The sequence below is a fragment of the Rattus norvegicus genome, chromosome 15 (assembly GCF_021556685.1).
Source record: "Rattus norvegicus strain SHRSP/BbbUtx chromosome 15, alternate assembly SHRSP_T2T, whole genome shotgun sequence".
NCBI lineage: Eukaryota > Metazoa > Chordata > Mammalia > Rodentia > Muridae > Rattus > Rattus norvegicus.
The window spans coordinates 16330778-16356868 of record NC_141548.1 but is presented as its reverse complement, the minus strand read 5'-3'; the positions used below and the strand labels follow the sequence as shown (position 1 = coordinate 16356868).

General features: G+C 45.7%; 1 protein-coding gene across 3 annotated transcripts in view; it reads left to right on the top strand.

Moving 5' to 3' along the window:
- Positions 1 to 26091, top strand: part of Ptprg (protein tyrosine phosphatase, receptor type, G) — a 683481-nt gene that overhangs the window by 517213 nt on the left and 140177 nt on the right. For all 3 annotated transcript variants that reach the window (XM_087584907.1, XM_087584908.1, NM_134356.2), the window contains 1 exon segment: positions 9109 to 9175. In XM_087584907.1, the coding sequence (XP_087441033.1) occupies positions 9109 to 9175 (67 nt within the window).

The window sequence follows — 26091 nt, the reverse complement described above, 5'->3', positions numbered from 1 at the left end:
TGGAACTCAAGGAGTTCTACACACAGCAAATGCTATCCCAATAAGCTACCCTCCAGGCCCCACTTAAATATTTTAGACGGGCCACCTCTCAGCTACTTCCCTATTCTGCCTGCCTTCCTAATGTAAGCAGCGACTCTCTGCTCCTGGAAAAGGATTTTCTCTTTCCACAAGGATCAGTCTGGCAACCCTTTGATCCAGTATGCCTCATGTCTTGTATTCCTCATGCCGCATACATACATGGCGGGGATTTACAACAGTCTCTACACAGCCCTGTCTGGATGCTGAGTCTTTTGTAAATGCTGTGCCTGGAGCAGCTTTTCGCTTGGAGGGAATGAAAAGGCGAAGGTGAGAGGTCACATCTAATGTGTTTTGGTTGAAGTCTCTCACTCTGTTGGGAAACAGCTGGCCCTGCTCTCCCCCCACCAAGCTTCTGCTATTGTTGGGGCATTGCCCTGCACGGTGGGGCTATTACCAAGGGAGAGCCGGAGCTGTTCAGCACTGCCACACAGAGTAGAGAGAAACTTCCAGGCCAGTCACTGAGCTCGAAGTACACTGCTCTTTTGCCCCAGGCTCCCCCAGATAACATACATTCTCTTTCTAATTTTTATTTCAAAGGTCATGATAATATCACTGTGAGACATTGAGCACTGTAGCTTAAGACTCTAGATGGAGCTTCATGGGTTTAGAATTGTGCCTCTGGTTTTACTCCAAGAGCCTCTAGAGGGCTAGCTTAGATGGAGCAGGCATCCAGAACCGTACCCTATCGTCAGCTGCTGGGAGACACATTTAAAGGCGCAAAAAGCCCATGTGACCTGGTGCTACTGTTGTTTGCAGAATGCCTACCCCCTCTCGAATTCTCCGCTTCTGCATTCAACGCTTTGCATTGAGGGTGAGGTGAACTGAAAGCCACCGAAATGGCCTTGACCACCACACCGAAGACACTGGGATGCCCAGGAACATGGTCACTGCCTATGTGGACAGTAAGCAAACCCGTCTTGGCAGTCTTATGTCAGGCAGATCTGTAGCTTTTTCTGAAGACGAATAACTCATGAATTAACTAGTAACCACCAAGAAAGTAAGTTACCAGTTATTAAGTAGAAACAAGGGCCCAAGATCTATTAAGAAGAGGGGAGTTCGAATCCCCTTATGACTGTATTTCCTTTTTATGTGGATTCTTCCCTGGGGGCTGCTGCAAAAAAGGAATTTCCCATCTGCGCAGCTAGTCCTAGAAGTCTGTCTGACATCTGCTGGAGGTAACATGATAACTAAGGGCCAGATCCTTTCCCTAACACAAGCAAGGGCTTCTGCACCCTGATGTTGTGGTGACACTGTGTAGAAAGCCGTTAGGTCAGACTTAAGTTCTCATATTGCAGTGTGTGTTGTATGCAAACATGTTTTTGTTACATTGTATTCATACCTATATGCAGGTTTACATGCCTATGTAAGTGTTCCTCTTAGTGCCCCAAAGCAGTGTCTCTCACTGAACCTGACCCTAGACTGCTCTGCTAGTCAGCAAGCCCCACCCGTCCTCCTGTCCCTGCTCAGCACAGTGCTGAGGGTAGACGGCCACACAACCGGGCTTTTGTTACATGGGTTCCTAGACCTGAACTTGGATCCTTGTGGTTACAAGTGTTCTTGTCAGCTGAACCATGTCTCCAGCTCTTGATCTGAGAATTTTTATGGTCCCATATAAAGCCCCCCACTTCTGAACTAGAATCTACTCTTAAATTGCATTTCAGGAAAAGCCCTACAGCCTTGCTGTACCCTCCCCTAAACTCCCTTTCCCCGCGCCTTGTGACTTGCTTCCTTCTGAAGCTTGTCTCTGTTTTCCTTGTGATGTGGGGTGCTAAAATGCTTCAGCACCTCTGATCCCACACTTCATAATCCCATTACAGCAGCGAGAGCCAGCAGACAGCATGATGTGGAGATGTCAAAAGTGAAGAAAGACACTTGAGCATCTAGAACTGAGGCTTTAGGCTGTACCCCCCCCCAAAAAAAAACCATAGTATTTCTGAGTCCTAAATAAAAGACTAAGGAAAGGAACGGTGGTTAGACCATAGCTTAGCAGAGACTAAAGTGGTAAAAGACCACCTTCCTGACCATAGACTGCCTGAATTACTGGCAAGCGTTTAATACTGCAGACTGGCAAGATGGCTCAGTGGATAAGGTAGCTTGCCACATGAACAGAGCCTGAGTTCAAATCTCCAGCATCCAGGTGCAACTCTGCACACCCACAACCCTAACACTGGAGGGCAGAGACAGGAGGATTGCCGGGACTTCCTGGCTAACACTTACCCTACTCAGGTTTCTCTTGTGGTGCTGTGATAAAAGCCGTAACCAAAGCAGCGTGGGGGAGGAGAGGGTTTATTTGGCTTATTGGGCCAGTCACAGTCCACGTCTGAGGGAAGTGAGGAAGAAACAGAGGCAAAGCCATGGAGGAAAGCTGCCTTGTTGGCGTGTTCAGCTTACCGTTTTCTGTACAACCAATACCACCTCCCCAGCAGTCATACCATCACAAGGGCTGGGCCCTCCCACATTAATCATTAATCAAGGAAATGCCCCACAGACTTTCCTCCAGGCCAATCTGATGGATACATCTTCTCCCTCTTAGATGACCCTGAGTAGTGTCTGTTTGACAAAACCAAAGCCAACGACCAACCAAATACATAGAAAGGTGTGCATATACACATGCATGCACACTCGCGCACACACACCCCAACCAGCACACCATCCTAGCTCCAAAGTCAGTGTCAGACTATATTTCAGGGGAACAAAGATAAGCAGCATCCTCTGGCTTCTGCCCGGCATGCACACCAAGAGTTTAAATGTTAATAGCAGAAAGTAGTCGCTCTTAGATGCAGGTTAAGGGCTCCGTGAAATGCAGTAGTGGAGAAGAGGCCAGGATGAAAACGGTGTGTGTCAGGTAGCCCTTAACGGCAAGAGATACCAAAGTGCAGTGAAAGGACGCCAGCTGCTGTAGTCAGAATGAAAGGGTCTTCCTTGCTGTATAGCTCTTAGGTGAGAGAGTGTGAAGGAGACCAGTGTGGGATTGGACCTCATGGGACGCGCTCTTGCCCTCGTCCTGATCAGGTGTATTAGCCTCTGAATGCACAGTTATCTGCTACCCCTCGGACTCGATCGATCACCTCTGCATTTCGGGAACGCTGTGCAAACCCTCTGCTGTTCGGCTCGTTCCCCTGCAGCCCTGGTTCACAGTATAGCTCTACCCTCTGCAAGCATAAATCTCCCTCGCCTCCCCCAAGAGGCTGGTTATTGGCTGGATATGAGATTTGTGGTAGTAAAGCCGCAGCTGGCAATGTCGGATTTGGGGCAAGGAAGTTGTCTTGGCCATCCTATCTACCAGATGGCCAGGACTCGAAAGATTGAAAATTACTAGAATCCGAGACAAGGGCCAAATGGCACAGGGTTTGGGAAAAGACGATGGGAGTCTATCTGAATGGGGCACATGATCTGCCGGGGCTCCTCTGTCTCTGTTTGGTCTTGCTCCAAGTTGGATATATATATATCTCCACAACCGAGACTCTGCCTACTAACTTAATAATAGGACCAACCCACGAGGTGTGAGCAATCACTCGCAAAGGAAATTTGGTGGCTTAAGTTTCCATAGCTTGTGCCTAAAGTTAGTCTCTCGTCCCAAACTTCCCGTATTGGCAACGTCTCCATGTATTGGAGATCTATCTAAAGACAACTGGACGGCGTTGTCTCAGAGCCCTCTGTCACGTTCATGCGCCATCCCTTTGAAGATGACGAATGCTACAAAGCTGCTCACAATTGGAAGTGCCAGGAGCTGAGTTTTTCTTTTTTTTTTTTTCCATAGACTCAGGAGCTGAGTTTTTCAATTCAAGCACAAAGTGTGAGGATCGAGGTAGCATCCCCCCCCCCCCATCCCCAGTCCTTTTAAAGCTCATTTGTGGAAGTTCTGGCTACTCTGTATTACCATGCAGCTTCTTTGATCTTTAAGTAGAAGGAAGCAGCTTTCAAGAGCCGGGAAGCCTCCTTGAACAGCATATTACAAAAATGAGTGGATGTCAAGCAAACCATGCATCTTTTGAAATTTGAACTCAGAGAGGTGTTTCTTATAGCCAAGCACACAGAGATGCCCGGGATAGAAATGCTACAGTTGGGCATTCATTGAAATATGAGGGTTAAGGTGACTTGCTATCCAATAGGACCCAGGCAGACACTGTCCATGGTGATCCCAAGGCTCTGTGCTTTCCACTTTAAGTCCCCAGAGAACATTCTGCAAACATGTCCCCCCCGCTGTAAGGATGTTGAAGCCGTGAGGGCTCATGCCTGACTCAGAGTTCCATTTTCTCACCCTCCCTCTTGGCTTCCTCTAGCTGGAACGGAAACCAGAATGTAAACACAGGTTGCTAAAGCAGCCTTGTTCGCTGCCGACACATTGAAAGGCTGCCCACATTGCTCAGCTGATATCCACAATTTTGTTTAAGTGGCAAATTGATTGAAATAGTCAGTGGAAGGGATTAGTTCAGTGAGGGCTTTGCCTTCCTGGAACAAATCCACTTATTAGCATGCACTTTAGACTCCCCGCCCATGGACTGGAGAAGGAGCTCGGTATTATGGGCAAGTCTCTTTGACTAGCCAACAGCTCCACTTTGTTCCTGTTTCCCTTGTGTGTTCTTTCCAGTAGCTGAACGAGACTCTATAGAGACTTCGAATTGTGGGGTTGCTTTGAATCCGGGGTCAGGCCTTTGAGCTCAGAGGAAGCCCAGGTTTGAGTGTTGAATTTAGAGGTTCTGTAATCGCAAGTGAACAGAAATTGAGCTTGGATTAGTTTGCCTGGTTATTTTCCAATTGTATGTTATCAGTGGGTGTCAGTCATGGAGGATTAGGAATACCTCCTTTGAGCCTTCATACCATCAGACAAGACAAAATGCACTGAAGGGCCCCTGGACTGTAAAACCTCCCTTCTCATCTTGGATGGAGCTTCACGGTACAGTGATCTTCCTTATCTGCCAGGGGTGGATTCCAAGGCCTATAGCAAATGCTGAAACCTACAGGCAATACCAGACCCATGATAAGTTAGATTTTTTTTTTAATCCACGCATACCTACAGTAAAGTTCGACTGATAGATAATTAATTAACTAATTGCTATACACATCAGAAAATTAACAATAATAACTAATTTGAAGGAATGGAGGTTCAGGCCTATCAGCTCAGCACTTGGGAAGTAGACACAGGATGATCAGGAGTTCCAAGTCATCCTCAGTCACATAGTAAGTTCAAGGCCAGCTTGGGCTACATGAGACCTTGTCTCAAAACAAAGAACTCATCATAGAATAATTATAACAATAAAATTGCCGGCATTGGGGCCATTAGTAAAATAATGGCTCCTTGAACATAAGCGATACAGAGGCATCAGATCTGACAACTGAGACGGCAAGACTAAGGGACCAGCAGGACAGAAGCTGATGGGCTATGGGGCACACCAGGCAGTGGGCTCACTTATGTTCTACTCATTGGGAGATTTCATCACCAGACTCAAGTAGTGTTCAATTTAAAACTTAGGAATTATTTCTTTCTCTTTTAAGGATCCTCCCCTCCCCCTCCTCTTCTTCCTCTTTCCCTCTTCTTCTTCCCCTTCCTCTTCCTCCTCTCCTTGCTTGCTTTTGCGTCTCCGGTAGCTCAGTTTTCTCATAAGGAGTTTTCTTTGAACTCCTTATGTAGCTGAGGATAATCTTGACCTCCTGACCTCCTGGCCCTCTTGCCTCTATGTCTCAGCGCACGCACCACTACCATCTACTGCTTTTCGGTTCAGTCTGTTCCAGTCACAGTTCTCTATAGGTAAGTGAAGTGAACCTTTGGGCGCTGTTTCTAGAAGATTGCCGTGGTCAGCAGCAGAGGAAGTAGCAGCATTTGGAAGGGCTGAGTCAGCTGACTTGCCCTGATAAGGAGTCTTATCCAGAAACCTTTAGGATTCAACATGAGCAACGCCTTTTGGCGGGAAATTATTGATGTTATAGCTGTTCCTGCAACCTCAGTCTCGACCTACGCTCACGGAAGTTGTTGAGAGAAAAATGACTTCCGAAGAGTTGAGATATCAGTCACATTATCCCTGGACTCCAGGCATTAGTTATGAATTCTGACAGGATGAGCTCAGCAGCAGCCCTCCACGAGTTGCAGGTGCTTCGCAGAGGCCATGTGGCTCCCAGTGGCCTTACTCACCTTTTGGCAGTTGGCCAACTAAAAAGACACCCACTGGGATCGTCCATGTTCATTGCCTGTTCCTTTCTAGCCTGGGATGGGCCAATGTGGATTCTTCTGATGGCAACCTTATGGTCCCAATGACCCATGAGCCTTGTCTTTGTCACATTCACCAGATTCCCCTTATCCCAAACAATATGATAGACATTTTGTTTCAAAAGTAGGGGGGAGTATTATACACCCTTGATGAGGAACACAGACCTCGACTCTAGAGCTGAGTGTGGCAAGGAGGACCCGGCTTTGACCGCTTCACCATCTCCTCACAGACTTCAGGAGTTTAAGTAATTTGACTTCTTGCCACTACTAAAATGCATGAGACAACTGGCTTAGGAAATATTTCTTTTGACTTACATGTTTGTGTTTTTCCAGTCCATGATTGACTCCCCCCCCCCCACATGGTCCCCCTCCCTATCCCCTTACTTTGGACCTGAGGTGGGCATTACAGGGTTTGGTGAAGAGCAGTGCCAACCTCTAACTTCAACACCCAGCAAGCTGAAGACAAAGGGTGGTCCTAGGGTCCCACAGACCCCACCAGGGCATGTCCCCAGTGAATGAGAACCATCCAACCAGGCCCTAAGCTTTGAGGGTTCCACCACCTTCTCTAGCACCGCCTTGAAGACAAAGCCTTAAACACATGAGTAGAGGTCACTCATCCAAGTCTTCCTTCTACCTACAGCCTGCGACATGGATTTCTCTATGGGCTTTTGAAATGTGTCCACATTTACTGAGAGCCTCTCAGTCCTGCATTGCAATTTGGGGGGCGGGGGAAAGAGAGATACTTTTCAGTGTCCAATCAACTACTTGTAATTTATCTGTACGTGTAATTGCAATTCATCTACAGCGTTTACAGTAATTGGGTATGTGGATGACGGAAATACAGTATTTCTTCAAGTATCATCCTTTTTTGATTTGTTATATCCTATGAGTATTTGCTACATGTTATCTTTTCAAGAATGTTTTACACTTTAATCTCTTCATAGCCCTGGTCTGAGCTCCGTGTCATACAACTTGGAAGCTTAGTTATGCCAAGTTCCTGAATTTTACCTGCATGATCTTCTAATACTGAGTCCCAGTTCCTCTTCCCCTTCCTTCCTCCCTCCCTCCCTTCCTTCCCATCTTTCTTTTTTTCTTGCTTTCTTCCTCTTCCTTCCTTTCTTCTTTTCTTTCTTTCTTAGTGTTTATAGTATAGTGCTAACTTCTACATTATGTTCTTAGTCTGTAAACATAAGACTGCATAATAGTGCCTGTAATATATATATATATATATGTATATATATGTATATATATGTGTGTGTGTATATATGTATGTGTGTGTGTGTGTGTGTGTGTGTGTGTGTGTGTGTGTGTGTATTAACTTGGAGCTCCAAACATGTTTTCCCCAGGAAGCTCCTAAAAGTGCTTCTTCGACTCACCCCTGCACCCCTGACCCTTGACCCCTGACATCAGGTAGCTCTTTGTGAAGGGCACAGCTGCAAGCTGCATCGTGAGCCGTTTAACAGCGCTCCTGTTTTATTCTCTACGCACTAGGTGTCAGGAGTTCTGTGGAATTGCCCCTCCCCCCACTATAGTGGTGACAACTAGAAATATATGATGACATATTGCCTTAGGAGGGCAGACGTGTCCCAGTTTAGAGCTGCCGCTGTGTCCTAGAGATTCTTGAGCAGGGAAGGGAAAGAAAGGCATGAAATGTGACTTCTCTAAGAGTCAGGAATGTTGCTTCAACGGAACAGGTCATCTGCTGGGGCTGGAAGCAGTGTGTAGCCTTTGTAGTTCCTAGAAGCTCAGCACAGCGCTGGCTCCAGAGTCCTCTGAGTTAACTAGAAACAGCCAACTGTGTCTTGCTGCACATTGAAAGGTCCATCAATACCTCAAGTTCATTATGTTAGAAGTGGATTAATGGGAAACGCAGCCCCTGAAGGGGAAAAAATGCAGGAACTTTGCTAACCACGGATAATGGATTTGAGAAGCTCTTTATGTTTAGGGGAGGAAAAGAACATCATAGACATAGAAAGGACATGGCAAGACCCTTCATATACCTGTCACTCAAGACCCTAATGATTGGGTCATGGTCAGTACCATGTCGCCCCATTCTCCAGCTGGTATCCATTCCTGGACTATTTTGAAGCACACTCTAGACATTGTTTTATTTCATTCGTAAATACTTCATTGTACATGCCTAAGAGATAAGAGACAGAACCTAAATTAATAACTATAGCATGCTGGGGAAATTTTAATCTAAAGTACTAAGTAGTATCTAAAAGTTGCAGGAATAAGCCAGTGGGCCCATAAACAACGAGGCTTGATTTGGGGAAACATCAACTCCAGAAGAAAGAAGGAGGTAAAGACTTGGTCTCCTGTAAGCCACCCTTTCTTTGTCATCCTGCTTTGAGTGGCTCTTACAAATAAGCATAGGGAATGTGTACTTTCCCAGGGTACTGGGGTCTTTACAGAGGAGAATGAGCTGGCAGGGAACTGGTACATTTTCTAAGAGGAAAGGAAAAACAGTCACCAAAAGGTGCTGAAGTACTCAGTCAATGATGGATTGCTCTGGGACGCCTTTCAATGACTTCTTAGCCTATCAGGAACTGCTTTTAATAAAACGGAGCAGTAGGTTTTTAAGAGCGCGCTATGGAGGTGGTATTTCTCTCCCGTTATAATGTATTCTGAGAAGTTTCTTTGTTGTGATTTAGACTTCCTCCCTTGATTTTATTGTGTCATAAATCTCTGGCATTTGGTGTGTGCGAGACCTCACCAGCTTGCTAGATGCATCCAGTTCCCCGCTTCTCTCTAGAAGATTAAACTGAGGCCGTAGGCGCTGATGCCAGGACAGATTTAACCAATCATGTTTCCTTTACATGTAGGTCAGTCCGAGGGACAATTCTGCACTGGATCCTATTATCCACGGGTTGAAGGGCGTCGTACATCATGGTGAGTAAGCTCCATCTTCTTCCTCTAGCTAGAAAGAGAAGGGCTCGGATCTGTACCTGAAGGAATCGGGTTATCTCGCAGAGGACCAAGGGTGATACCATCCCTTGCCCTCTGAAGCCGAAGGGCTTTAGAGCCATTATCTGAGGGGTAAAGAGGTCCTGCATATCTAACCTGCCAAGGGGCCTGGGTTAACAGTGAGCCATTTTTTCCCCTCAGGTATTACTGAGAACACATATGTTATAAATCAAAATGCTCTAAGATGAACAATTCTTAGGAGTTGGATCTGACATTTGTCTCATTTCTCTCCTAAAATTATTCCTTTTCCAAGTGCTATGTCACTTGTAAATATTTTTTGATTTGCCTCTTAGATTTAAGGAGGAAAATAGAAGTAGCCAGGACAAGCCATTAAACTTCACGGTCTGTGAGCCAGCACCATGCAGCTGCTGACATGGAAAGGGTGAGGCTGATGTTCTGTGTGGCAGACATCATATCCTCGGGCATAAACCTGGGAGAGAAAGTAAGATGAATGGTTCTGTCTCTTCCAACTGGTTTTATTGGCAGAATTTCCCTGCAACTTTATTATCAGCCAATGCATCATTACCTGGGGCACCAGGTTGCTCTTGTTTTAGAAGCACCCATTGCAGCAGGAAGGTGTTGAGTCTGGATCCCGTGTAATGATTTGTAAAGTTTTAATAATCTAATTAGAATTCCAAAGGCATTGACAAAAATAGCGTCGGTAACCATAATAAATCTCCCTCTGTTCCCGCAACTGTGATAAAATTTCTTCACACCTTTTGCGAGGATTGTCTTCTGACATGAGCCGACTCCTTGGAGCTTAACAAATGCCTCTTCCAGGGAAACTAAACTTGTTATCAGAGTTCGATTAAGTTGGATTGAGCATTAATTGTTCTGTTCAGTCGTGCGGCAGGTAACACGAGTAAACCTGGTTTACAGAAACAGAGAGCTGGGGAGACGGCTCAGTCGGTAAAGTGCCCGCCTCGCTGGCACGAGGCCTGAGAGCTTGGCACACGCATGAAGAAACAAACTTGGCCACACCCGCCATCACTCCGGTGCTTGTGGGGGTCAGGGAGGCGGGACAGAGGCAAGATAACCCTGGGATCTCATTGGTGGGCCAGTCTCTCACCAAACCCGGTGGAGACAGCAACAGCAAGGAAAGCCCCTGGCGCTGCCCTCTGGCTTCCGTGGGCTTACCGTGTGCATATGCGCATGCGCGTCCCCCACTTGTATTATGCTAAAGACACACGTGTGTACAGAGATGGGAGGAAAGTATAATGACTGAAAGCGTTCCCTGGAGCTTTTTCACCTGAAGAAGCTTGCATTGCTCCCTTTCAAATCTACGTTAATAAAAGCAGCCACCAGCCAACCCCTAACTGGGAATCCAACCCAGACCCTCACTGTTAGAAATACCTTAGCACTGAGCTGTCTCCCCAGAGCCACGTGGTCATATGTATCATCTGTGAGGACCCTTTCCTCGTGACCTGACTACCTTCCCCAAACCCCACCTAATGCCATCTTTTTGGACACAAAGTCATTCAGAAAGGGGTGCAAATAATTCCACACAGGAACACTGACTTAGGGAGGGATGTGGTGGTGCCAGGTTCCTTCCCTGCTCTGACAGGAAAGAGAGTTATAAACAATGTTTGCCTCCAAGAGAAGCTCATGTGTCTCTTCAGGAAACCGAGACGCATGCCTGATCACAGGCATCCCTGGCTTTGGTCTAGATGGAGATGGCCCCAGGCAGCTGTTATGGGGAGGGGAAAGGAGGGAGGCATCACCCTTCTCTTCTGAAGTCCTTGCTGTTTCCTCCATTGACACCTTCTCTTCCCACCTTGCATGTTCCCCAAGGGTGTTTCCACAAATACACCCACTCGTCTCACTTCCGGTTTTGTCTGTCAGAGGACTTCTCCCTACCCTCTCCAGTGACTCCTGTGACGTTGTCCAGGTTTTTTTTCTCAAACATATAAGTCAGATAAAGTACACACATACAAGAAAAAATGTCGACATATAAAAGTAGAAAACAAAGGAGACGGAGGGACTGAAAAGCTCTGAGTCTTGTCTCTGAGAAGAGAAAGTAAGCTTGGGGGAGGAGTCAGAAGGGGCATCTTGAAGAGTCTAAAAGGCCTTTTGTACTTTTGATTCAAGGGTCCTATGAGGGATTGTTGTCGTCTGCTGATTTGAAGGGGCATAAATGATTATGCCTTTCACAGATTCTCTGGCTAGGGAATGATGTTGCTGACGTGTGAGGTGCAAAAGAATCACCATGGGTTTCTGAGGCGGCGTTTACTTCTTGACCTTTGCGGGTCATATCTTAGAATAACTGACGGTTTTGCTGTTAGTGAGAAAACACATCTGTGGTGGTCCTTCCATGGAGATGCCATGAGTTATCTGGCATTGGATCCACTTCACACTCAGTGCTTGGTCACTGGGTGTCCTGCTAATCAGACACCATGGTGGAATTTTCAGTGAAAGAGAGGTTGCCCATAGGCAAGGACGGCCTGGGAAGAACGAGAGGGAGGTATACTTGAGGAGCGAGTTCATTCTGAAAGCAGGGAGAAAAGCAAGCAGGGAGTCTCAAGAGGCTCCCAAAAGTCTTGGCCAAGACACCAAAGAACTCCAGAGCCAAGCCTGCCCCTGCATGGAGCCTGCATAGGATGGTCAGAGACCTGTGTGAGTCCCTGCTGCTGTGCTCATTGGCTAGCTCACTATGGCAGGGGTATACCGTGAAGACACAGAATCTGGAAGGTGTGACCTCACCTCAGCTTGTCTCTGGAAAGTGTCCCAAGAGCCACTCTTGCAGATAACTTAGGCCTCCTCTGCTTCTCTTCAGGGTCATCCACCTGATCCCCACCCTCCACCCCTGGCCTCCGTACTTACGAATCCTTTCTTCTAAGATGCTCAGTGGGTCTTATGAATAGTGTCTTTCAGTCTTCCTGCAGTGGTTGACACCACGGAGCTAGTGTGTGGAACCACCCCTTGGAGCCCATACTCATGGGAGGAACCCATGGTTGAGCAGGCCTTGGCTTGAAGAGAAGCCAGTTTCACTCACACTTGGGACTGTGGAGATGCCAAGGCTAAGGCCTGAAAAACTCTGAGTGAGAGATACTGTAGGCTGGGAGCAAGCTCAGACTCAGCACAACGAGCTTAGATGGAAGTGGCCGACGGAGAAACGGTTCCTCGGGGACTCTGAGCACAGTGACATCTTTCTCCGTTGCTACAGAGGTAAAGTCTAGAAGCTCATAAGTCATACAAAGCACTGTAATATCAAAATACAGGGTGCATGTAACGGCCATACAGGGATGCTGGTGTGCTACTCGTTTTACCTACTGCTGAATGGTAAGAAAAGTGCATTTGGTTTCATGCTAAAAGGATATATCTTTCGTAAGGGTCTGCATTAACCCTTAGAGAACCAACGCAAACAGATGCTACCACCTTCCTGTATGTATTTTACACGCTGTCAACGTTCAGGGAAACACTGACCCCTCCCTCTCTTGTGTTACCAACACATTCCACTTTTCTATTTCTTTCTTTCCTCCCCCCTCTTCTTCCCTCCTCACCTCCTTTCCTTTTCCCCCTCTTCCTCTTCCTCCTCCACCCTTTCTTCTCTCTCTCTCTCTCTCTCTCTCTCTCTCTCTCTCTCTCTCTCTCTCTAATTCTTTTTTATTTTAACGGAGTCTCACTATGTAGCTCTGACCGACCTGGAACTTGCTGTGTAGACCAAGCGGGCCTCAAACTTACAGAGATTTCTCAGCCTCTGTCTCCCCAGTTCTGGGATTAAGGACATTTGCCATGGTGCCCAGCTGCTTTTGTTTCTGAGAGGAAACCTGTTGGTGCCAATTACTTGGTTGTTGAGCCTTGTCTCATTGTCACTCTTCTCCAAACTCCCCAACCCACCATCATTGTGTTCTTCCTCCTTACTGTAAGACGGGCTGCATGTTTTTAACCACCCCAGAAATGTGGGAGTGATTAGAAACAGTGTCTGCCCTACATGACAAAACCTTGCACTGGTCAGATCTGTTAAAGGCCACATCGTGATTGCTGAGAGCATACTTCTTTTTTTTTTTTTTTGGTTCTTTTTTTTTTTTCGGAGCTGGGGACCGAACCCAGGGCCTTGCGCTTCCTAGGCAAGCACTCTACCACTGAGCTAAATCCCCAACCCCAAGAGCATACTTCTAACGATGTCCCCCAAATGAGGCTCTGGCAAGCTTCTCTCTTGTCAGTGGATGTTAGGAAAGGGATGCAAACATGTCTCACAAGAGAGCTTCTTCAGCCTACCTGTCAAACCATAGTGTGATGGGCTCTCTTCACATACACTCACCCTAGAAAGGGAGCCCATGACAGACAGATGTGCCAGTGTTCAGTTTGGTGGGCCAGTGAGTTTGTATTGGGATTACCAACAGGAGTAGAAGTGAGGCCTTTCTTACAAGGAACAGGGATAACAAACTTAACTATAAAGTTCTGACCAATGCAGGCGGCTACATCATGAGAAAGCCAGCTCCAGCGTGGCGATGACTCCTGAAGGCCGTGACTTTGGAGCTCACTCTGCTTCTTGCAGACAGCTCCCAGGGTTTGGCTTGTCAGTGTCTCTAATAGGTGCCCTCAAGACTCTACTGAGCCTCTTCTCCCCATATGTAACCTCTGTTTACCTGCCATGTACCCCCCCAAGGCTCTCTCCCCCTCCAAAGGGATGTCACAATCCAGAGGAACATACCACGAAACACCTGCAAATCTCCTGGCACACGTGCATGGTGCCCCTCCTCTTCTTCTCTTGCACTGAGATACATTTTCTACCTAATCTCTGGGCAGAATCCAGTGACGCGGCTGGAGTCGTACCAAGCCCCTAATAGGAAGTGAAGCAAGTAAAATTGTGTAAGTCGACTGCCTCTGGCCAACTTTGCCACACAGTGACAGGGGCCGCCGGTGCCAGCCTACCCATTCTTGTCTACACACCACACCTGACTCAACTGATCTTTCTCCAGTGAAGAGAGAATTCTAGACACGCCCAGACCCAGAGGGCCTCCGAGTCCTTCTGAAACATCAAGGAGGCTCCATCTCACAAGATTATGAGCTCATGGCTAGACTGGTTGGGAAAGCCCCCCTCAGAAAGCCAGTGGAAGCGTAGGTACCAGCCACAGTATATAAGACAGTAGCTCATTCTGTGCAGCCTACCGACCTGCATGAAAGAACGCATAGTGCGTGGGCCTGTTTATGTTAGGTGCAAGAACAAGTCAAGTCAGTCCGTGGGGCCTCAGGTCAGAATGGCAGAATGAGGTGACAGTGAGGCTCAGGGTTGCTGGCGTTAGTTAAAGCGCTGTTTTTAAACTATTTATCTGAGCACAGTATTATCACATACAAAGTTCGTGCCCGAGAATCACTGATTGAGCTTACAAAAGAAAATTGCCAAAAACCGTGCGGAGTAAGTTTTATAATTTTGTGCTGGGACATAACTCACACCTGTGGTTGGACGCCATAGTTATAATACAGTTTCACCCTGGTGTCATATACATTTGACTCTGTGAACTAAAGACTGGCTCGTGTGTTTCATACACTAATGTCTCCGGTATATCCCATCCACAAAGCTTTGAGCAGCAACAGCAGAATCCAATCAGCATGAATAGACAGTCTAAATTTATTGCATATGCCAAAAGTGTTGAATATTGGCTATGGTGCGAATGCCAAGGACTGTGTATGCGCTGTGAAGTAAGTTAGCCCAGCCACTCTGGAGAACCACTGGGCACAATCTAACAGAGAGAACTCAGACATAGGGCCGGCAAGAGATGAGTAGAGGGGTGTCTCTAACATGGCTTCTTCCAGTTACCCCAATGCAGAACAGCCTCACAGCCTATCCAGTCGCAGGTCAGGTGAAGACAACTCGGTGACATCATAGAGGGTCGCACTGGTGTTGAATGAAAAGGGCCGGACCCCCAAGCAGCATGTTGTATGTGAGAACCAGAATATTGAGAAAGATTGGGGCAAAGCTGTACAAGATTGTGGTGGTAAGCCCGGAAGGAAAGCAACACAATGATGAGTTTGAAAGGGAAGTTAATGCTCACTTCATGGGTTGAGGGGGGATAGTGATGATGTCCCGAGAGCTGAGTGGAGGCTCCACACTGCACTGTTTTTAGGGCGATTGGCATTCTGGCTTTCTGCACCGTCGTGTTATACTCTGCAGTCAAAGCAGATGACTGGAACTCAAAAGTAGGAGCTTCAGACTCCTGGACCAGAGACCTCACAGCAAGCCAAGAGGGGGTTGACAGAACTTTTCTCAAACCTTTCTGCTATAACGGCCCATGACAGGCCACTTCCTCTGTGTGTGAGTTGGTTCGAGACCATGAAAGAACTGTGTCTGTGTCAGGGTCACATCATTGAAGAGCATCTGCTCCCCTCTTAGGGTTTAGGAAAAGGTGGGGGAAAAGCAACAAAGTGGCAGTCTAAACACAGAAAACTCCTTGCTTCTGCGTCCCGTCCCTGCGTGCTCAGTGTACATCCAGGAAAGGTCAAACTAGCCCAATAGGCATCGTGGAATCTTCTTGACATTCAACTACTTGGGTGCTGTGACACATAAGCAGGTGACACAGGCATTGTTGGGAAGCTGGTCCAGGGTCACACCTTGAGAAGTGGTCCAACTATAAGGTCCTGTTTTTCCAAGGCTCTCCCTCTCCCTCTTCCTCTCCCTCTCCCTCCCCCTCCCCCTCTCCCTCCCCCTCCCCATTCCCCCCTCCCCCTCCTCCTCCCTCTTCCTCTCCCTCTCTCTCTCTGTATCCATCTGCAGATTTCAGTCTTGACAGAGTCCCATCAAATAGGTTTTGTTGAAGGAGCGAGTTAAAAAGTATTTCACCGGACTCTAGTGTGCCGCTATTCCTCCATCACTGATATGACCATGGGTCCTATTGTAAAAAGAAAAGAAAAAGAAAAGCTATCTAGGACCACATGGCTAAACTTCCTGAAAATATCTGCATGAATTCTGGAAGCACAGCACAAATTCTAGGAAAGAAGACTTGGTTGTGGGGGGAGGGTGCGGGGCGGGGGCGGTGCGGGTAATAAGGACAGAAATAGTCACCCGTGTCATGATGTACCAGCCAGACATCGCAGAGATGGACTGGCTCAGTCTGAGGCATCTTGACTGTTTTTTACCCATGAGTTTTAAGCAGCTTTGAATCCATTCTTCCATTCACCTTCAGAGTGCATAGGAAACATGAGTCAAAACACTGAGGCCAAAGGAATAAGCCGACCCTTGCATGTAAACCATTTTATGCTCGTGCAAAAATTGTCTTCCTGTACACGCCATCCTTGCTGCTACAGAGGCTGCTATTTCACTCACCTGCCAAGTTGTGTCATGTGTCCAAACACAGAAGTTTGTTTTCTTATTTCCCACTTGAAATTTGATTCTAAGAGCCTAACCAGCGTGGAGAATATTATAGAAGTACGTGTTAGTTCAGGCTGCCCTAGGTTTGAGTTCCGGGTCTCCAGCTTGGAAGCTATGTGATCCTGTGTAAAGGGCCGTGTCTCTCATCAATATTTCCATTTGAAAAAATGAGGGTAATGGTTTGCCTTGGGCAAATGTGTTGAGGCTGGGAAGACATGGAAATGATGCCTACTGTGTGCCTAGAGCACTCTAGATTAGAGCCCAAGGGACTGTAATCTGTAGACCAAATCAAGCCTCCTGCTTGCTCAAAGATTTTTAGGTCACACAAATATTGGCCCACTACTTGTCATTATAAGTAAAGTTTTATTGTTTAGCCACACTCATTTGTTTGCATATTATCTGTGGCTGCTTTTGTTATGCACTGACAGCAGTTGTCACCAACAATACATAACAGTCCTATAAAGCTTTAACTATTTGCTCTCTGGCCCTACTCAGAAAATGTTTATCAGCCTCGCCTCAGTGGTAGCTGGTGTTTTGTTTGCTTTATTCATAGTACTGCCCCTATGCAGTGCACATGCTTGTGTGTGTGCGTGTGTGTGTGTGTGTGTGTGTGTGTGTGTGTCTATGTGTATATGTGAGTGGGTGTGTCTGTCTCTGTGTATGTGTGTGTGTCTATATGTATACATGTGTGTGTGTGGGGTGTGTCCATCTGTGTGTGTATGTGTATGTGTGTGTCTGTATGTATATGTGAGTGTGTCTGTCTCAGTGTGTGTGTCTTTGTGGGTGTGTCTGTCTGTGTGTATATGTGAGTGGGTGTGTCTCTGTGTGTATATGAGTGTGGGTGTGTCTGTGTGAATGTCTGTGTAGATGTGTGAATGTGTATGTGTATGTCTATGTGTGTGTATGTCTGTGTGTGTGTGTATTTATGTATAGGTATGTGTCTGTGTGGGTATGTCTGTCTTTGTGTATGTGAGTGTGTGGGTGTGTCTGTGTGGATGTCGGTGTGGGTGTGCAAATGTGTGTGTGTCTGTGCATATGTGAGTGGGTGTGTCTGTCTGTGTGTATGTGAGTGTGTGTGTATCTGTATGTATGTCTCTGTGTGGGTGTGCAAGCATGTGTGTGTGGGTGTGCAAGCATGTGTGTGTGTGTGTGTGTGTGTGACCAGTTAACACAAGTATGTAGTTGGGTCATTACTCACTATGCAACAGACTAAGCTTTGGTTTGGGGCTTGCCCCAATCCTTCCGTCCTCCAAATGTGTTTCAAGTGAATTAATGGGGGTTCTCTTGGAATGTTTACCTTGAAGCAGTGGCTCACCTTATTCCCCTCTTTTGAAGGAGCAAACCAGTGCTGTGCTATCTGTGGCTTCACTGATAATTCTGAACGTTTACAGCTCACTGGTGATTTCGAGCATCGTAACACGCGACAAAATTTCCCGTTTGAAGTTTATGTTTCCAGCACTTAATTACATGGAACTTTCCTGAAGTGTGCTATAAATGTGCGGCAGCCAGCGCCTGGCTAATTGGCTCCTGTCTTTTTATGGATCCAGGAAGGACCGATGCTTATCTGAATGCTTTTGATCTCAAAATCTTCTAGAAACAGATAGGCTTAAGCCATTTCCAGTTTCCTGGATTTGGGTTTATCAAAAACCTCCACCATAGATGAGAGCCATTTCCGTTTCTTTTCTTAGCTAAATCCAGGAAGTAGGATGCTGCGGGAGTGCTGTTTTATCACTAAGTGGTATTGTTAACAGTAGTGTTAAGACATAAAAAGGCCTCAGAAGTTTTCATTCAACCATCCTCTGTCGATGTTTTATCATGTGAACGGGTCTTCAGGAGTTTAGGAAAACATACTTAACCTTGTCATAGTGGAATACAAAAAACAAAGGGTTAACCTCCAGCGATCCACCGGCTTCCCCTGGGTGACTTTTAGACCCTGTTTTTCTGCTATCCATACGTCACCTTAAGATAGAAGTACTGTCATCTCTGGGCCAAGAGCACAGGGTTTGGCTTTGAATATTATTTCTGCCTTTGAACAGATGTACAAACAATTTACTTGCTCTCCCAGTGCTGCGTTTTCTCTACCTGCATGGGGCGTGAGGTCTTTGGTATATCTTAAAGTTACATTGTCTTACAGCACACCCTGTGCCTGGCAGGTGGCGAGCACTCAGTTTGAGCGGGAATCCCTCTTGCACCGTGGCCCCTGTGGATTTGCACATGGCGGTTGTGGATAGCTGGTGACTGCGGAATGTTCTGCATCTACAACTACCTGGCTATTGAACATATGATGCCTGACCTTCCTAGAGCATACAAAACTTAGAGGAAATGAAGTCAGGCATAGTGACGATGCCTATGATCCCAGCACTCAGCAGGCTGAAGGGATAAGGGCAGGCTGAGCTCTAAAAAACAATTAGCAAGGAAAATAAAGGAACCGATGATGACACGGATAATAAAGATGGTTTGCAGTGACCAGTGCAGTTTAGATTAGGGTAATGAACCAGGGGCTGAGAGAGGAAAAAACAGATACATCTTAGCTGTCTGACCTGCCTGTGGACTGAGTCCTGCCTTGGTGCTTTCCACTTGTAACATTGTGTCATGGATACAGTTGCCCAAGGAGATAACCAGGCAGTTACAGAGGAAAGCTGAGGCTTCGTAGGATTAGCAGAGCTGTCCTAACTCTTGGAGCAGAGCAGAGATGTGACCCCAGCTCTACTGGATCCTCCTATCCCTCCCCCACCATTTCTCTCTTAATCTCTCTCTTGCTCTCGCTCCCTTTCCAGCTCTCTCTCTCCCTCTCATTCTTCTTTGACAGGGTCTCACTTTGTAGTCCCAGCTGGCCTCAGACTCAGGGAGATCTGCCCATCTCTGCTGCTGGAGTGCTTAGATTAAAGTTATATGTCACTTGGCCCAGTCTGAGATGCCTTTTGTCCCACTCACCTTCTGGCACCAACCACTTTCTTGTCTATTGTCAAAACCACTTAATTCTTGGGTACTTGAGTCCCCTTTTGTGAATTGGCTCTTTGACATGGTAAAAAGGAAGCCTCAGGGATGCATCAGCACCATTACGTCGACATCATCACGTCAGCTGTGGTCTCCAGGACCTTACAGGTAGAGACAAGCCCCAGAACTGCTCTGGATGGTCCGGGTGTCTCATTATATAACTCTCTCATAATTTCAGTGCCATATCCAGTTTTCTAACAGTGATCTTCATACAATTTCTCTTTGGAAAGATTAACATCAACATGTTTTATTTGAATATCACCTTTAGATAAAAATGGTACGCCTGGTCAACTGAAACCATTAATATAGTCAAGGAGGCTTAGCACTACATTTGTGTGATGATGCCTTCCTCTGGGCCTCTCTATGTATTTGCATTTGGTGATCTGGATTTTCCAGGTAGGCTCTCCATCCTGTAAGCCGATCTTACTGAACCACCACAACTGCGCTAGTATTTATGCCATTATTGAGGTTTCTGCGATTTCCTCTAGGAAGACAGTCATAAATGATGTTGCCTTGCTTTTGCTTCTGTTGAATATCCCACTCTTCTCTATGGCTAGCAGTTTGCGCCACCACACTTGGTAAATCCCACAGCTTTTCACGACATCACTGCTCTCTTCTATAAGTTGACGATTCAGCATATTTTCTAAAGAGACTCTTTGTCCCTATGTAACCAAAGCATTGCAAATATTAAGTTATTAGCACACTGAAAAATGCAATCAATCAGATGATTATCATCTAATGTTTTAATGATCACATTTTTAATCCAATTATGCATGTTTGAATCTTTCAAATTTTCTTTAATTAAAAATTGCCTCTTGGCACTGCTATCAGAAAGAAGAAATTGAACAGAATGAGCCAGATATAATTTAGTGCTGCAAGGATAACTGGGCTTGGTTGAGCTTAACGGCTGACCATGACTTTAAGGCCTTCATACAAAATTTCCTAATTGATAAGGAAAATTTAATCATCTTCAAATATACTTCATTTGCATTCAAATAAGGTACTCCTTTTTCCAAACAAACCTCCCCTAACTGATTATTCATATTGTCGTTCAAAAATGCTTAAAAAATGAAAGACAGAGTTGGGTGAAATGTAGACTACTTAATACAGTGTGTATTTAATATAAAAGTCATGCATTATTCATCTTTGCAATTTGAATAACTTTGAATTTAGCATCCCTGTTCCTCATCTTTTCCTTTGATGAACAATTAATTATTAAAATATAATATTGTCTGCACACAGCACCCGGGATCCTAGAGAGTGGAGTAGGAGGCTCGTGTCCTCTCAGTCCTTTTACCCAGCAGTGCACAGCACTTGCTTGTTTTGGCAATGAATGGTGGGAGAGGTGGATGTTCTTCTTAACTGGTGAGCGGCTGGAATGAAAGGGCTTTGGATTTAAGAAGGCCAGAAGTTCGGGGGAGGATGCACTTTTGAGGTTGGTGTGAAGAAATACAGCCTCTGTAAACTCGTCACAAAACAGACTAGTTTCATTGAACAGTACCTCTAGGCACTCTCAACGACAAGCACTTTCAATGGCAAGTAGCTAGTTAATAAAGAGTGTTAACTAGTTGCTGCTCAGCCTCCAGTGTCAGGCGTTCTGACTGTCCTGGCTCAGAGAGCAGCCCTGTAGCTTGCCAGGGAAAGCTGAGTTGTGATTCTGTCCTACATGGGTTGGTGGCAGCAAGGCTCTCTTCCTCCTAGTATCTCCACATTGTGAGCTCGGTCACCTCTTCTTCCCCATGCCTGTCTCTCGAGTGGGTTCTATTGGTTGAGCACAGGCTGTGGCTGGAGCAGATGGGTCACTATTGAAGTTCTGCCACATGAGGTGTCTCCATTTCCAACTCAGGACATTGAAACAGAAGACCGTGTTCAAGACTATCCTGTGTTACGTAGCAAAACCCTGTCTCAAGAAACCAAAAAAGTTAACACTAGTATGTGTCGTTAACTAACACACAGCATGTTTTCCCTGATCCTCTTGCAAGTCTGGCTATGACTTAGAATGGAATTTGTGTCACATTGTGTGGTAGCCCCTTCTGGAACTTAGGTTAAGGTGTGCACATTTAGGACAGAAAGCCAGTCCTTTCCAGTTTCTCCACTGCATCCCTAATTATACAAAATGATATTCTCTGAATGTGAATTGCATGTTTCTCAGTGCTGCAGACATACTTGGAAGGGTGTGTGCAGCTATTATTAAATTAAAAGTCCTTAATAAGACTATAGAAGTGGTTCTGTTACGTGATTTTGAACACGATATCTTTGATCTATTGCCCTTCAATACCTAAAATATTTACTCTCTGCTGCTTTATAGACAATGCTTGCTTGCTATCCTTGCTTTTAAAAGCACAGCAAAAGCCAGCCTGGGAACCTTCCGTGCTTGCCCTCAGCCAGGGGCTGCCTTGAAATGTAGGTTTACAGTGGGTCAGGCACGGGGTAAAGCTATGGTATTTGGTGTTAGAGTTGCTGAAAGAAATGGTGTTCCCCCTCCTGAAGCCCCTGCCTAGGGCAGTCTCAAGCCTTGTAGGTTGCTAGCAAGGTGGTGACAGAGAAGTGGAATCCAGCCCCTGGCTACATCTGCCAGCTCTGTCACAGAAGCTCACACGTCCTAGACTTTCGAGGTCAGCCATCACAGCAAGGCTCACACTTGGAGCTCTCGTGAGACCACACAGGAACTCACAGATGCACAGACCGTGCTCCCGCCGAACCAGCGTTCTCTTCTGTTAGGACATCGCCGCACCCCGTTTGTGGGCCACTTTGCTGCTTCATCATTTCATACTCGTTAAAGCTGTCACTCCCTGGAGTCTGGGGCAGTGTCAGCTCGTAGGGATTATCTTGTTTCGCCCTGGTGGTATACACACAGCCTGCTCACCTGAGAAAACCACAAGTGTCCCCAGTCTTTCATTTGGGAGCCCCTGATCCCAGCACAGGCCACAGTGATGCCTGTTCCACCTGCTGCTCAAGGGAGACCGGAAAGTGGCAGTTTTGATGCCCATGATGCCAAGCCCTGTACACACCCTCTGGGTGTTCTGGCTTCGTGTTGGCTGCTGTGTGGCCAGGGTAACACAGAGGCTTCAAGCAAAGGCCAAAATAGTCCTTCTCCCAGCCAAGCCAGTCCCCAGCCAAGCACACTTTGATAGGTGTCCCTGTGATTTGGCTCCCTGGTAACTAGGTAAAATTAAAGTCCAGATTTGCCAGGGGGTGGAGACGCAAGCCTTTTAGTTTCCACTTTAATTCAACTGGGATCACTTTCTGTGTGCTTTTGGTCGCAAAGCCTATGATTTAAAGGCTCTTACGTTTATTTTTTTCCTTTTAAAAATATTAATCTAAAACTTCCAGGAGTATGGGCTTCTGTTGCTGAGCCTCAGTAAGAGACCACTGTACTCTGCCTTCTGATAACCCTAAGAGTCCATGGTTAGCTTCTCTATGCCGTGATTTCTATGTAAGCCAACACGTGAAGGCACACTTCTGGGTTGTGGGGAGAACTCTATTGGGAAGTAAGTGCTTGCTGTGCAAGCATAAGTAACTGAAAATGATCCCCAGCACCCATGCTAAAAGAATCGCCGGGTATGCTAGATTATGCTTGCAGTCCAAGTGCTCAGCTGACAAAGGTGGACCTCCACTCTAGGTTTCACTGGCCAGTCTGCATAACTGGTGAGCTCCAGTCCAGGAAGAGGCCATTTCATAAAACAAGATGAATATGACCTAAGGAGCGACATCAAGGCTGACATCAGACCTCTACATGCAAACATTCACAGGCATCCATAGAAACACACACACATACACACACACAAACATACAAATACACATACTATGCTGAACTGTGGACGGCTAGGAAATTATGATGACTTGTTTCTAACTTCCTGGTTCAGCATTCTAGACTTTGGGGATTGGGTCCATAACGGGACAAACTTGATAGAGTTATTTTAAGGATCAAATAACTTTGCAAGTAAAGTTTGCAAAGCTTTTAAAACAAGAACTTCGACATGCACTGAGTGCCGTGAGAATGTTTTGGCATGTGAATAGGATATTGTGTAACACAGAATATAGCCCAGAATGTCCTTTTAAAAATCTCTTCTAGAAAATACTGCAGTTTGGGTGATTTTAGGACATTTACTTTCTACTGGAATTGTTGCAATTTCTGCCAGGTACCTAGACTTCTGAAATATGGACGTTATACTGTGCCTACACCGGATATTCTGTTTAGTAGGGTAAGATGGTCAAACTGGGGAAAGAATGTGGCTCCAGACAAATAGGTGTGTCTGGATGCTTGCTCAAAGCCTTGAAAGCCAACAGCAGTGTTTTGGCAGCTGTGGTGGGTGGAAGCTACTGAGGAAATGAGGCAAACCATTAGCAAGACTTTGATTGCCTAGAGTGGGAATGGGATGCGAAGGGGGGTTGTGGAGGGGAAACCGGAAAGGGGGATATCATTTGAAATATAAATGAATAAAATGATAAATGAAAAAAAGGTGTCTGAAAGTGCAGCTAAGAGGGGCTGTCTCCATTTAAGTTCAGGTCTTCTCTGAAGATGCAAAGAGAAACCAGATCCCTCTCAGATTTATAAAGAAAGGCTTATAATCTTTGTAGGGTGAATTCCTTGTAGGAATCCTTGTAGGTAACAGTCTAGAGAATGGCATGCGTTTGCTGTATTTTCAGTTTTGAATGAGTATGTTTATTAAATACACAGTAAGCTAAAGTAACAATAAATAAGTGTTAGAAGGTAGGTGAAAGTTAGATGGTTGATCAATAGATAGATAGATAGATAGATAGATAGATAGATAGATAGATAGATAGATAGATAGATAATTAGGTGATAGATGGATAGATAGTAGATGGAAGGTAGATGATAGATAAATGATAGATTGATAGATGATAGTTGGATAGATAGTAAATAGATAATACTTGGATGATAGGTAGATAGATGGATAGATAGAAGATGGATAATAGATGGATGATAGGTAGATAGTAGGTAAATAGATGATCGATTGAGAGATGATAGGTAATTATATCTAATTACCTAAATGGATGATTGATAGATGATAACCAGCTAGGTGATATATGGATAGATAGAAAGGAAGGAAGAAAGTAAGAAAAAAGAAAGATAGAGAATAGGTAGTTGCATGATAATAGATGGGTAGATAGATAAATAGCTAACAAAATATTGTCAAATAAGGTACATAAGGCACCAGCATAGCTAACTGAGGAAGCCCCCATTGAAGCAGTCAGCTCGAGTTCCTAACAGAGAGTGTGTCTGGCAGAACAGAGTGGTCCTTTGTTTTTTTGTTTTTTGTTTGTTTGTTTTTGTTTGTTTGTTTGTTTTATTTTTTTTTTAATTCTTGGGGCTGGAGAGAAGGCTCAACGGTTAAGAGCACTGACTGCTCTTCCAGAGGTCCTGAGTTCAATTCCCAGCAACCACATGGTGGCTCACAACCATCTGTAATGGGATCTGACGCCCTCTTCTGGTGTGTCTGAAGACAGCTACAGTTTAAGTTACATAAAACAAATAAATCTGAATTTTAAAAGAAGAGAGAAAGGGGTTACTAAAAGATATCTGATTAACAAAGAAAAAAACAGGAAAGGAGAATAAAAATTTTTTCTTCTAGAAGGTATTACATTCGTACTCATTATACAGTTTAGATGTACCCAAGAAAAGGTAGTGTCCTCAGCTTAGCCACTCGTAGCATCCACTAGAAACCAATGGAGTATCAAGGCAGGGCAAGAGTTCCCAGTCTAGACTTCGGTCCACCTTCTCTACCCACTGTTACCAGAGGATAGGCACCGGTCACCGCTTTGGAAATAGTTGGCCTTCTTGTTCTGGAGGTCACAGTTTTTACTCTGGTGGTTTTTGTCCTCTATGTCACAACCCATCTACAAATGAGAAGACTTGGAGGACATTTGATCAACACATGAGCCCAAAGGGGACAGTGCCCCGTGTTCAGAGCCAGCTTCTCAGTAAGTTGAGGCAACACTCGCCTTCTCTAGTTTGCTCTTCTGTGCTAACCAAAGGAGAGGGAAGCATTCTTTTGACCTACACTGTAGCTCACATTTCATCATTGCTGAAAGTCAGGGCAGAAACCTTGGAGGAACACTGCTACTGGACTGGGTTACTCTCTTCCTCGTGCATGCTGGCTTTCTTGTATCGTTCCAACCTACCTGGCCTACCACAGCTGTCCTCAGTCAAAAACACGAAAACATCCTATCTCACAGACAAGGCTTTGGTCAGTATGATGCTAACGGTCCTCCACTACACTCTAACTGCATTCCTCAGCAGCTTTGCATGGTCTCAAACGTCCCCCACATCCACTTTTCATCTAATTCGTTTAAGTCCTTTGATCGGAGCTGTGTGGTTCCTAGTGTTCAGGTGCCTGGCTTCACCTCCCAGGACAGCTTCTTTGAAGCTGTGTAACCTCAGATAGGCACCAACTTGCAGCGAGCCCTACCTTCTACACAGAGTTTTTCTCAGGACCATTGTCTGTTTATTGTTACTCTTTATTTGAATATGGATCCTCTCATGTCTTCTTTTTCTCTCTCTACTCTGTCT